The sequence below is a fragment of the Antechinus flavipes genome, chromosome 2, assembly GCF_016432865.1.
Source record: "Antechinus flavipes isolate AdamAnt ecotype Samford, QLD, Australia chromosome 2, AdamAnt_v2, whole genome shotgun sequence".
Classification (NCBI taxonomy): Eukaryota; Metazoa; Chordata; class Mammalia; order Dasyuromorphia; family Dasyuridae; genus Antechinus; species Antechinus flavipes.
In genome coordinates, this window is record NC_067399.1 from 524,033,607 (window position 1) to 524,047,831 (window position 14,225).

Consider the following 14,225-nt stretch of genomic DNA (forward strand, 5'->3'; position numbering starts at 1 on the left):
ATGGCATGATTTATATAATTTAAGAACAATCTAAAGAAAAAAGAGAAACTCTCTGGCTAATGACTAGCAAAGGAGCTGAACATTTTGTTAAAGTCAAAATTGTGTGTATTGTAATACTTTTAGATGCAATTTTTAAAGAGATGAGTTGTTTCTCTGTGGGGCTATTATCTGTCTTTGTTTCTCTGTCTGTCTGTCTGTCTCTGTCTCTGTTTTTGTCTCTCTCTGTCTGTTTCTATCTCTGTTTCTCTGTCTCTGTTTCTGTCTCTGTCTCTATCTCTCTCTGTGTCTCTATCTGTCTCTCTGTTTCTCTGTCTCTGTCTCTCTGTTTCTCTCTCTCTTTCTCTGTCTCTGTGTCTCTGTTTCTCTCTCTCTCTCTCTGTCTCTCTGTTTTTCTCTGTCTCTTTCTGTCTCTCTCTCTCTCTCTGTTTCATGCTGCACTTCTTTACCCCTCCCTTTCTCTTCCCTTTTCTTGGTCTCTCTCAAAGCTCCCTCCATAAATACCTCAATTTTTTCAAGATGATTATTAAGTACAATTTTTTACATGAAGCCTTTCCAGATTCCTCTTCAATGATACCAGTGTCCCCTCCCAAACTATCTTGTAAAAAATTGTATTCATTCTTTTTATATTTAACAGAATGTAAACTCCTTTAGTATAGGGATTCTTTCATTCTTTGTATTTGTATCTAGAAAGTAGCACAGTATCTGATATATATATGTGTATATATATGTGTGTATATGTATATATATGATATTTGTATCTATAGAAATATATATTTATATATACACATATATTTTTGCTATTTAGTCTTTTCAATCATGTCCAACTCTCTGTGACCCCATTTGGGGTGTTTGTGGCAAAGATACTGGAGTGATCTGCCATTTTCTTCTCCAGTTCATTTTACAGATGAGGAAACTGAGGCAAACAAGGTTAAGTGACTTGTCCGGGGTCACACACCTAGTAAGTGTCTGAATCCAGATTTGAACTCAGGCCTGACACTATCCACTCCACCATCCAGCTTCTGCCTGACATAGTAGGTAATTAATAAATGTTTGTTGAATAAGTAATTTATTATTTATTGAATTCCGAATACAATTTCGGAAGTAAGATTTAGTTTTATGTCCTTTGTGCTTATATAGAATTGACACAAGTAATATTGAATTGCTTTTTTTGGTGGAGTCATATGTGAAACTATTGCTTATGACTTAGCTCATTATGTTATCTAATGCTCCTTATGGGAGAATGCAGGCAACAAATATCTTCTTGAATTCAGTGCCAGGAAAATATTTGCTCTGAAAATGACCTTGCATGTTTTCTTTTGCCAGACTATAAAACCCTTACAATCGACTGTTTCCATTTCCCTCTTAGCTGTCAGGAAATTCAGAGCTAAATTCAGCCCTCAGCAACTATAATTAACTCATTTCAGATACCTGGTAATCTCTATGCTTCTCTTCCTTTCATTGTTTTATTTGTTCTTTTTAATTTTGAATTGTCTCTTTTGAATTATGTTTTATTTTATAAACCATCTTAATTCCTTTTTGGAAGCAGTTAGTTGTAAATGCTAAGTGAATAAATGCCTAATGTCTTAGTTGCAGAGAGCTCATGTGTAAAAATTCACTAATGAATCTCAACAACCTGTCAGTAATTTATAATCTTAAAAAAGTCTTAAAAAAGGTCCCCAGGGTAATGAAAGAGTAAGCAGTCCTTGCTCATACAAGACCTGGAAATGATAGAGATGTGGGTTTTCTTTACTTCTAGAAACACCATGTCTATTACGAGGCTGCTTTTTTTTTTTTTAGAACCTAGCTTCTTAAACTGTAGTTCATGACTCCTAATGGGGTCTTGTAACTAAATGCGAGGACTGCAAAATTATTAGTTCTTCCCCAGTTTCTAGGATAACAATTCACTATTTGAAAAAATTGCTGAGAAAATTAGAATTTAGTATGACAGAAACTAGGCATTGACCCACATCTAACCCCTCTACCAAAATAAGGTAGAAATGGGTTCATGATTTAGACATGAAGAGTGATATTATAAGCAAATTAGAAGAACAAAGAATAGCCTACCTCTCAGATCTGTGGAGAAGGAAGGAATTTGTGGCCAAAGAAGAACTAGAGGACCTTATAGAATGCAAAATAGATAATTCTGATTATATTGTTAAAAAGTTGTTGTACAAACAAAACCAATGCAGACAAATTAGAAGGGAAGCAATAAATTGGGAAAAAACTTTAAATCTAAGGTTTTTGATAAAAACCTCATTTCTAATATATATAAAGAATTGAGTAAAATTAATAAGTCAAACCATTCTCCAATTTATAAATGTTTAAAGGATATGAACAGACAATTTTCAGATCAAAAAATTAAAAACCATTTCCAGTCATATGAAAAAATGCTCTAAATTACTATTAACCAGAGAAATGCAAATTAAGACAACTCTGGTACCACTCCACACATCTCAGATTGGCTAAGATGACAGGAAAAGATAATGACAAATGTTGGAAGGGATGTGGGAAAGCTGGGACACTGATGCATTGTTGGTGGAACTGTGAACAGATCAAACCATCCTGAAGAGTAATTTGGAACTATGCCCAAAGGGCTATCAAACTGTGCATATCCTTTGACCCAGCAATGTGTCTACTGGGTTTATATCCCAAAGAGATCATAAAGGAGAGAAAGGGACATGTATGTGCAAAAATGTTTGTGGCAGCCTTCTTTGTAACTGCAAGAAACTGGGCAAAATGGATTAGTTGTATAATGGCTGAATAAATTATGGTATTATTCTATAAGAAACAATCAGCAGGATGATTTCAGAAAGACCTGGACAGACTTACATGAACTGAGCAGAACCAGGAGATCATTATACATGGTAAGAACAAGATTATACAATGATCAATTCTGAGGGACATGGCTCTCTTCAACAATGCGATAGATGATTGATGCCAGTTCCAATGATCTTGTGATGAAGAGAGCCATCTGCATCCAGAGAGAGACCTGTGGGAACTGAGTGTGGATCACAGCATAACATTTTCTCTCTTTCTGTTGTTTGTTTGCATTTTGTTTTGCTTCTCTCTCTCTCTCTCTCTTTCTCTCTCTCTCTCTCACCCCCCCCCTCTTTTTTACTGGTTTGATTTGATTTTTCTTGTGCAGCATGATAATTGTATAAATATATATGCATATATTGGATTTAACATATTTCTACTTTAACATATACTGGACTACTTGCCATTTAGGGAAGGGCATAGGGAAAGGGAGGGGAAATAGGAACACAAGATTTTGCAAGGACTAATGTGTCCTTGTCCATGCATATGTTTGAAAAATAAAGTTTTAATTAAAAAAAATTAACTGCTGTTTGGAATTATCTGTATCACTCTTGTCTCTTTGTGTTATTAATAGTTTTGACTATATTAGGAATGTTTTTGACTTTTAAAAGATGTACCTATAATACAGTTCATGAGCAAGTAGATTTTTTTTTTAAAGAATAGAACCTTTCTTTTAAATGAAATGACCATTTCTTCTAATGCAATGGACTTGTTAGTCAACAATGGAAGCTGAGATTCCTTACTATACTATATAAGAACATAGGCATTTATAATAGCCTGCTTTAGAAGCCCACCTTCCACTCCCAATTACCCCAGCAACGCCTTGTCTTGAAAAGATCTCATGCTAAGTAGATAGGATCTCTCTCTAGAAATTAAGTCATTTTACTGACCCAAAAGACTATACCTTCATGCTATCAGGCTGTTCAAGAAACCCCAAGTGGAAAAATCCAGGTAAAGACAGATGACCATCATAAAGAAGCCCCTGGAAGAATGCATGTGAGGAGGCTGAAATAGATAAGAGACGAGGATTTGGGGGAACTTCCAAGAAGTACAGGAGTACAGGATGTCACCAGAGAGATGGCAGACCCCACAGCCCAGTTACAGGATTAGTAGATAACCAGAGGGTTTCACAAGATTCTCTCCTGATATTTGAAGAAACCAAGGAAGACTTCCAATGGATGGACTTCCCCTGGAAAGTTTTACGAGGATCACAGAGCTCAAAAGGGCCTCAGAAGCCATCTAGGGTAATCCCTTCATCTTAAAAATGGATAGGAGTTGCAGAACCCAGGTGGACATAGATGCTTTGAGGTCTGTATTTTTAAAAGGGAACATTCATGGAATCCGAGGTTCACAAATTTAGAGTTGAAAGGGACCTCAGATTCCTAGTAAAACCTCATCATTTATCAACTAAGGAAACCAAGATCTAGGGAGGACACATGATGCATCCAGCTAGGAAGTGTTAGAGGTAGGATTTAAATCCAAGTTCTCCTGACTTGGAGCCCAACGTCCTTATCTGATACATCTTGCTGCCTCTTACCCACATCAATGAATCACAGATACGGATCTCTTTAAGGACAGATACCTGTGTGCAGGCATCGATACAAATCTTAAATTGGGCCCTGACCTATGAATATTAATCTGTAACTTAGGTTTATAGTTAACTTGGGTTATGGTTTTTTATAGTCATTTTGTGAAATGAGAAATCAATCAAGCAACAAGCACTTATGAAGGGCACATTATGTACCTCAAGGCAACTCTAAAACATACTTCAACCTACAAAAACCTAGTTTTTAGAAAAGGTCAAAGAGAAATCTGAAGCTTTTTTATCTTAAGTATACTAACAAGATTGCTAGAGAGGAATGCAGGTTGTATTTAAATAAAGAGGCAGATTTCTTTAATGAGCTCCTATTGCAATATAGAATTTTTTATAATACTCTATTAATTTAATTTATAAATAATCACAGAGGTTTCTATTAGGAGGAAAAGAGGAAATCCAAGTGATTTATACCCACGAAGAGGTCTTCCCAATGGCACAGTCAATTGTCAATACTATCTTTCAAATGCTTTGCAAAACAGAAAGTATTTATTTTTTGCAAATTGAAAATCTGAATCTATTTTGGTTTCTATGGATGATATTTCAGTTTCAAACAAGCTAGGCTTATTTGTTTATATCTAACCCAATATAAGACAATTCAAAGAGGTGGAGAGTATTAATTTCTAGGATAAGGAGTTAGAATTGGGAAGAAAGGTTTCTAGTGGGAAGCAACCCTAGCCTCTGTCTTGAAGAAAGCTAAGGATATGAAAGGGCAGATACTAAGAAGGAGCATATATCAATAGACAGCAAGAATTCTCCATATCCCAGTGAATAGGTCCCACAAGTTGAAGAATATTCTTTAGTCTGTGGACTACAAAGGTTGCAATATTAAATAATTTTCTGTTCTGTATGTGGGGAGGACTAGATTCAGTTCTAGGGGAATTTTCCATTAATAAAGGAGGTAGGTTCCCTTTCCTCACACTCTGTCTCCATTAAACCCTCTACCATGCTATCTAGTAGAACAAGAGGACTAAAAAGAATTCAATGACCAATATGCATTGGAATTAGGACAGAGAACTTATTCTTCTACACATACAAAAATCTAAACATTAAAAAACACAAAAATCTTCACAAGTATGCATTAATAAGACAAAATTTAGTAATATTTTTCTGCAATAGATACACTATTGACTTTATTGATAGTGTAGGACATAGGAACTCTGAACTTCTTACTATAAGGGTACCTGGGCATAGGAACTATATATGAACTATGAGAATTCCAGTGCAGGGAAAATTGACTTGTTATGAATTCCCCAAGCCTTTCAGTTGAGTTTATACTCCATTTGAGGTTGGGAAGAGAAGACAAGTTCGCTATGAAAAGAAGTATCTATCTTTCCCCATCTTTACTGGAGTCCCATATTACAATATAGAGAGTCAAATTCAAAATCGCCCTTTTCAGAAGCTATTTCTTTTTTTAAGAGGCAAGGAACCAGTCAGATTTACCATGTTCAATTTCTCTAAAAAGTCACTGAACCCACTTTGACTTAGTTTCAAGCCATCTTAGGAATTCTTAGGGTTCTGTTTATCAGATGTTGGTTCAGTTTCTTTTGTCTTATAATATTTAGAGACATTTTCATTCTTTTAAATATTTGATAGACATAATACTATTATTTTAGTACCATCCCTGTTGATTTATCTGCTTATGCTCTAAGTTTTTTAACTGAGTTTTCTTTGTCTTTTAGCAGTTATCTTTTTTTTTCTTTATAAATTCTATCAATTATTTTCTACTCCTCTTTTGATGGTGGGTCCCCGAGCTCAAAGTCTTCTCTCTCATCTTGGGAAATCCATGTTGTCCCAGTCTCCTAGAGATGGAATTGGACCTAGCTGGGCTGCCTGGGCTGCCCCACTTATTGGGGGACTTCCTCCAGTTTACTTTTGCAAATGTCTGCAGAGTGGAGTCCTGAAATTCACTTTTTGGTATTGGAGAATAGAAGGTGATCTAAGAGGTTGACTATGATGATCAAGACTGCAGCAGTATCAAGGAAACTGTTGGCTGGATAAGCCTGTAGTATGCCTTACTGGAGCATAGAAACTAGTAATGAATGAACCCTATTAAAGATTAGTATTCTTTGCTGCTAATTCATAAAGCTTAAGATGCTTGATTTCTTAACCTGTGGGATGAACTGCAATTATTCTCCCTTGGGCATATGATGCTTCTTTGGGGTTGAAAATATTTAGAACTTCATCTTTTTTATATAATCTTCAATTCTTGTATTTGCATCCACAGAACTTAGCCCAGTAGCTGACACTTGGGAGGGGTTTAAGTGCTTTTTTCCCCTCCCCATCTATCCAGTCATTTAAGAGAATTTAGAGTACTGGCAGGTAATTTGGGGAAATAGTATTATGAAGAGAACAGGAAAACCAAGAGCAGATGCTTTTTTGGAATATAAGCATTTAGGCCCTGAAATATCTGAGACACTGAGATTAAAGACAAAATAGGGAGAGATTCAACGAGCACATTTTGTGTACTGAAATCTGTACCAGGTCCACAATTTTTTTTTCCCTTTAGGTTTCCTTAGCACAAAGTCTTCTAAGTCAACACATTTTCATCGATTCTACAAGTAATCCTTGTCCTGAAGAACTGACATTCTAACGACATCTAGCTAACAACTAAATTTGTTGAAATTTAAGATTATTACAATAAGATTAAGTGATTTGCCTAGGGTCATTGGCAGCTACTATATATTAGCATTAAGACAAAACTCAGGTGAATCAGATAATATATCTGAGGGATATCTTTCTTCAGCTTAAAAAGCAAAGGTACTAAACTAAGAAATTCCTTAGGATGTAAATTATTTAATACTGTTGTAAGCACTTTCATACCCAATTCAAAGAAATTACATGTCCAATTATCGCTAAGAAGTCCAAAAGTATCATCTTCATATATATGAACTTTTAAAATAAGTTAGATTCCTGATAAAAATTTACATAATAATCCTTGGGACATAGAGCTTCAGTACAACTAATGTCTAGCTTAAGCTAAGGGCTGGGGCTAAAAAGCAAAAATATGGATGTGATCTCAGGAGCTCACATTCTAATAGGGGAGGCCAACATGAAAAATAATGTTAATGGAAGGTACTATCAGTAGGAGGGGGCTGTAAAGGCCATTTGGTTTTGAGCCAAATCTTGAATGAGACCGGGTGCCACAGGACACGAGTTCCAAGGACACTCCAAGCATGAGAGTAAGCCAGTGAAAAGGCATGTGAATTTGAAGTGTGTAAGAAATAAGTAGATATCTAGCTTGACTATGCTTTTTTTTTTTTTTTTTTTTTTTTAAAGTGAGGGTTTTTCTTTCTTTCTTTTTTTTAAGTGGAAAGTGTTAGAGGGGAAAAATGAAGCTTGACAAATATATATAAAAAAGTAGACATTGTTACTGGATCATCTCCATACCTAGAAAGCTAGGATGAAGCTGGGTTGTAAATGACTTCAAATGTCAAAAAGAACACCTTATCTTTGATGCTGGAGGTTAAAAGGAAACTTAAGAATCTGGTAGTGTCATCTATCCCAAATTCTGATTCGGAAGGCAACTTCAAAAGTTCCTTCCAAGATGCAGTAGTTTAGTTAATACTTTCATTTGGCACTTAAAAGCTTAGCTCATTAAATCTCTGAAGGAACCTCCTTTGGTTTTCATTTGGCTGCAGAAAGTCATACTATCTCCAGAGACTTTTTTAATCCTTTCTAAGCATTTTCTCTCACATTTGTGTGAATGAAAAAGTCAAATGTTTTTGGTATAGGATTATATATCTTAATTGTGAAGCAAGAGATTAATTCCTAAACTTCTGCAGTGGAACACTGGCTATAAAAATCTTACTCATTTAGTAGTTTGTATTTTTTACCTTTTCAATGGAGGTAAGGAATTTAGAAATGAAAAAAAAAAATCAATATTTAAATAAAAGAAACCCATTTAAGAAAGTCAAGTTTTTAAAAAGTACAACATACTTCAAGGAACTTTAATAGAACTTATTTAAAAAAATGAATAAAAAGGTGTTACACATTGAAGTGATAAATACTTTAAAAATATATTAAGATCTATTGAAACAGAGACCCCAGAAATTCCAGACTTCAGAGGACTTTGAACTATCTACTAAACTGTAACCATCCAATACTTTATAAGGAAAAGTATTGGGTACCCATTATTAAAGGCATTTGAAATCCTGGATAAGACTCCCTCCACTTTACAAAATATTATCAGACTACTTTTAGGAAATATGAAGTACCAATATTTTGAGTCCCCTTCCATGGAAGTCTTTGAACAGCCAAACAGTTTGTGAGAGAACAGTAGCAAACAGCATTGGTCAAAGAGAACAGTTAGGTTCATCAGTTATTGCGACAACATTCAAGATGACAGCTTCTTAATCAAAATCCAGAAGATGCACATTTTAAAATGTTCAACAGTTCTTATGAGATGTCCCATGTTCATCTGGTTTCTTCTTCCAGCCTTAATCATCTCAACAGATGGTAATTAGCTGAGGCCATTCTCTTTTCTGCCCCTGGTCCTCTTCCAAGTCTCTTAGGTCTTTCCTTCCAAGATTGGTATAAACAGTTTAAAATCCATTATCGTACGGCTAATAGAAGAGCTAATCCCACCAGTCCAAATCCTGCGGCGGCGGCCATTATACAGCACAGGGTACTATTTGGATCACTTTGTGGGGGAGGCTGCTTCTGGGTGAAGTGGTGGTGAAAGCCAGTCTGGACAGGAAGAGAAGAGAAAACATGGGTCATCTCACTCTCTCCAAACATCAGGTTTGTCTTTGTATCCCTAGGACATAGTGGACATTTTAATAACCACTTGTTCAATTTAGTCTCACCTCCAGTTCCCTCAAAAAAGTTAAACATTTATTGAAAATTAATGTGTTTTATTCTATGTAAAAAAAATCACATGCCTGTTATCAGAGAGAATGCTTTGGTCACGAGGCATCTGGCAATATTTGGGGCTATTTAAGTCACCACTGTAGAAAAGTCATGACATCATGAAAAGTGACCAAGTTTGGTTTTCCTGGGTCCAAGTCCAGTACTCTACTATACCACCTAAATGCCCCAAACTTCTAGAAGAATGAACAGCTCCTTACTGAATATCTGGATAGTTTAATGCAGAAAAAAGATTTCATAACACTGGTGCTGTTATTTGCACCAGAAATATTGATTATATAAAGGGGAGTGATTAGAAGTGAGTACATGAAATAAGAGCTACTCATTATCATTTTCAAGTATATTTCTGAATAAAAGACATAGGCTATTTTGAAGATCCTCTGGGTTATTAGATTCCCAGTTAACCCTTGAGAAACTAAAGCTGGCAGTTGCTCCAGCCATCTCCATTCAGGATAATCAAAAGTGACAGTAATTAAACTCCAGATGGTTGCATTTTAACATTGCTGGGTAGAGGAGTTTGTATAAACAAGCTGTATTTGGCATTCTTCTGGCAACTTTAGTCTTCATACTCTATTTTCCTGTCAAATAGCTCACATAAATATCCCCTGAACCCATTAATGTTTAGATAAGTGCCACATTTGTTTTTTTCATCAACTTCATTCATAGCAAATCCCAGTAAAATGCTAAATGTCATCATGTCCCCCCAGTTAGAAATGGTATCATTGGATGAAGTATTGGGATTTAACAGAAAATGTCCTCCCACTTCCTACCACAGTATGCTGGGCCTGAAGTCAGAAAGACCAGAGTTCAAATTCTGTCTGTGGATCACTGTGACCTAGAGCAAATCATTTAATTTATTTCAGTTTCCTCAACTGTTTCCAGGGTTATAAGATATTTGTATAGTGCTTGGAACCAAGTAGTAGGAGAGTTACCTAAATACCTATTCCCTAATTTCATGGAAACAACATATATGTTTAGATCCTGAATTCATTCATTTATGATTTTAAAAGCCTGTAACAGTGATTCTCAAACTTGTTTTCAGTATCTTTATCCTATTAAAAATTATTGAGGATCTCTCCAAAGCGTTTTTGTTTATCTGGATTATATTTATAGGCATTTACCATATTGGAAATAAAAACTATTTTTGAATTCATAGACTCTCTAAAAAAGTTTCAGAGATCCCCAGGATTCTCTAGACCATACTTTGAGAACCACTGGTACAATATTAAGGCCCTGGGACTATCTGGTGGGGATTTTAAAAATTTTTTTATTAAGGCCTCTGAATATTTAGGTTGGGTCAACAAAAAGCACCACAATAGACCCAAGTCTCTTTGGTAACCTTTAAAAAATGTGGTAACCCACATGAAAGTCCCAACACAAACCTGAAAACAGACTAAGCCACAAGTATCAGAAATATGTCCAGACACGAAATATTGAGAATTGAAAGGGGGGGGGAACCTGCTAGTCCCTCTTTTTACAGATGAGCAAACAACACCAGGAGATTGATCAAGGCCACTGTGGCTAATCAACTGAACCCAGGTGTTCTGACTCCCAGGTAGGAGTTTGAACATCCTTAGGCATCTAAGTTCTCCTAGGTTGTGAAAGATACACACACACACACACACACACACACACACACACACACACACACACACACACAGAGACACACACAGGATTCTTTTAGTCCCACAGACAAGAATTAGGGAGGAGAAAAACGTGGGAGGGGGCGAGTCTAAGATTTTGAAGCCAAAAGGACCAGGTAGGCAATTAGGGTCCTGAAGCAGGTACATTTCAATAGGTGATAAGGTGCCTAACTCAAAGCACATCCCACCCTAATTTTATAGGTCCAGAAGTTAAATTAACTTAAGAGGCAGAGGCATTGTTTTTATTCAAGTTCTTTAATTATAAAGTGCGGAGAAAGAATCAATTGCAAATTAGAATAGTTAGTCCCAACTACATCCCACAGCAGATTTTCCAAGTTTTGGGTCTTGAGCTGTCCATATATGGGCAAAACATTTAGGCCTGATAGAAGAGCTTTCAAAAAAGCTCGTGGGAGAGTGGAAGGAAAAAAAAATCCTGCCACATTTTTAGGGGAGGGAGGGGAGAAAGCCAGAGACGAGATTAACCCAGCTGGCCAATCTATCCCCAGCATTCAGACTAAACTATAGCGAGAAAAGTCCCTGGGTGAATAGAACACGGTTTATGCGACTTTCTTTTTCTTCTTTTTTGAGGGGCAGAGGAATGCAGACACGAAAATCTAACTCAGATATTCAATCTACCCTCAGCATCCAGACTAAAGTGAAGCGAGACTCTTTCCACTTCTGCTTTGGGACCCCTCTCCCCCATAAAATAAGAAGTATTTACTGATTGCTGAGTTTTACTTTCAGAACCGACAACTATGCATTCAGTTAAGCAAAAAAAAACTAAAAGAAAAAAAATCCAACCCACAAACGAGTCCTTGCGGCCGGAACGCAGAACTTCCGCGTCGAACAGAAAAGGAATTTCCCCTGCCTCCCACTCACTCTTGGAAACTCCGCACAACTCTCCTACGGCCCAGGGCCACCTACACGGTTCCTCGCCCTAGAGGACCACCCACCCACCTCCCCGACTCCCCCCAGAAACTGGGGGACTTGGGGTGGGGGTTGCTTGCTCAGGAGTTTGCACAGGACGTGACTCTTTGTGAGTAAGCCGCCGGGGTCAGGGCAGGGTTTGACCTCCGCCGTCCGATCCCCTCTCGGGCCATGTGGCCAAGCACGGCTGGCTCGCCCCTTCCCCTAATCCAGGTCCTCCCTCCCGGAGGGAAGGAGGATGCCTCCCATCCTTACCCAGCCTCCGTTCTCCCGCAGCCACGCGCCCTTCTCCTCCACCAGATATCTGCAGAGTTCTTCGGCCAAGCGCCGGCTCATTTCGCTCCGAAGCTGCCCTCGCTCCTTTTTCTCCTGTTCCTCAGTCTCCAGCATCGCCCCGGCAAAAACCACCAGCACCGCCACCCGGCCCCAGTTGAACCCGTCCTGGTCCATCATCTCCGCTACTTCGGCTAGGACTTGCTCGGGCGGCCGGTCGACTAGCTGATTCTTTGCGCACTCGAAGAAGTCCTGGTAGCTCCGGCGGAGCTCTTTTGCCACCACGCGCATCGTGGCTGCGGCTGGCGTGGAGGGCGGCCGTTCCTGGCAGCCCTCCTGACGGCAGCAGTACTCCAAGTAGTCCGTCACCAGTTGCTCCGTCTCCCCCCGAAGGGCATCCTCTTGTTCCATGTTTCCACCCGAGGCGAGAGAGCCCCAGACCAGCCTGCAATCACAGCGTCTTCCCCCGGCGAGGTTTGAGGCTTCTTAACTCGCCGGAGGCGGAGTTCTGCTTCGTTGTCTCCGCCCCGGGGCGGGGCCACGGCTCACGCCACGCCCTCCATCTGCGTCTGCCTGCCGGCCAGCTCCTTTTCTTTTTCTCGGTGCCAAATCCCCGTTACTTGGAGCATCCCACCTCTCCTTCACCTGAGCGCCCCCCCTCCCTTCCACCCTGGCCTGGGACAGAAGCCGCCGGGGGTGCCCGCGGAGAGCGGAAGTGGGCTTCACTCCAGGGCTTTATGTAATCTCTGCCTCCCAAGAGGAAGGGACCACCGCGTCAGAGTCCTGGGTAGCGTCCAGTGCTCTCAAGTGTCATTTCCTTCCTCTCAGAGCAAGCATCTCGGGCTGAGGGGGGGATGGGGACGGGAGTGGGATAGATTGTGGAGGTCGTCAGCATCCTTCCAAATAACTGAGCATGTGCAAAAAGCTGAGGTCTAAATAGGGGATAGAAGCCGAGGCTGGCTCCTGCCACTGGTCCTGGACAAAGAAAAAGAGAAAAGGAAAAAGGAAATAGGGACAGAGGGAATGGAAGAGTCGGTCTGGCAGCCCAGTCTTCGAGCTTCCTGGCTTAGGGAAATGAAGAACTTTTTCTAGTGAAAATTCCCCGAAGTTGTGGATTTGAGAATGTTTGGTCTAGTGTGTCTGGACTAGACTGAGAATAGGTGTTTCTGAACTCTCTGTGTCCTAATTTAACCGTTAAAAACTTGGTCAGTAAAATCCCAGAGGATGAAGGATGGAATATGGTAGTACTATCTTTCTCCTGAGGAAAGGTGAGAGAATTAAGATGCAGAATGAGACCTGTGGTTTTGGATAAGCCAATGAAGAAATTGTGTGTGGTGTGTGTGTGTGTGTGTGTGTGTGTGTGTGTGTGTGTGTGAGAGAGAGAGAGAGAGAGAGAGAGAGAGTGTGTGTGTGTGTGTGTGTGTGTGTGTGTGTGAAACTTGCATAGTGCTAATAAGGAATTCCGCCCACCCAATCTGAGGGAGATGGGAGAGAGAAAATGTTTGTTTATTAGAAAAAAAGGCAGTTAGTGGCAGTTCTGGGAAGGCAGTGTCTGGGCTTCTTTAATCTCAGACTGGTTGGTGGGTGTTGGATATAGCTAAGAACACAGGTTTGGAGTCAGAAAACTTTGGTTCAAATCTGCCTCTGCTTCAATAACTGTGATCATGGACATATCCAGATAATGTTTCTGGGCCTCAGTTTCCTCTCTGAAAAATAAGGAGCTTGGACTAAAAAATCTCTACTGTCCCTTCAAGTTCTAAATCCCATTATTCTACTTCATTTTTAAAGAGAAAATTCTTTTTTGGTTTTATCCCTCACAGCAGATGCTTGGGTATAGCTGAAAAGGCTGGCTAGTGCTTTAATCCTTTTCATAATGAACACTAAAGGGGATCCTTCGGGAAGCATCTGCCAAGAGACTTTTGGTATTTGCAGCTCTCCTTTAAGTCTCTCTCAGGGACCCCTAAGGCTTTGGAATGTGGTTGTTTTGACTTACATTGTTTTCTAATTGTTAAGTAGGTCTATGACTCATCTTCCCAATGAGATTGTAGGGTAGATAAGGACTATTTTATATTTCTTTATACCTCTCATCACCTCCAGCACAA

General features: G+C 39.0%; 1 protein-coding gene across 1 annotated transcript; it reads right to left on the reverse strand.

The window, feature by feature from the left end:
• Positions 1-8,340: 8,340 nt before the first annotated feature.
• BCL2L10 (BCL2 like 10) lies at positions 8,341-13,316 on the reverse strand. The gene is made up of 2 exons (XM_051980667.1): positions 12,106-13,316; positions 8,341-9,100 (listed from the first exon to the last, which is right to left on the reverse strand). Exons 1-2 carry the CDS (start codon positions 12,532-12,534, stop codon positions 8,966-8,968), a joined length of 564 nt encoding a protein of 187 aa, XP_051836627.1. The 5' UTR covers positions 12,535-13,316; the 3' UTR covers positions 8,341-8,965.
• Between the last annotated feature and the right edge of the window lie 909 nt (positions 13,317-14,225).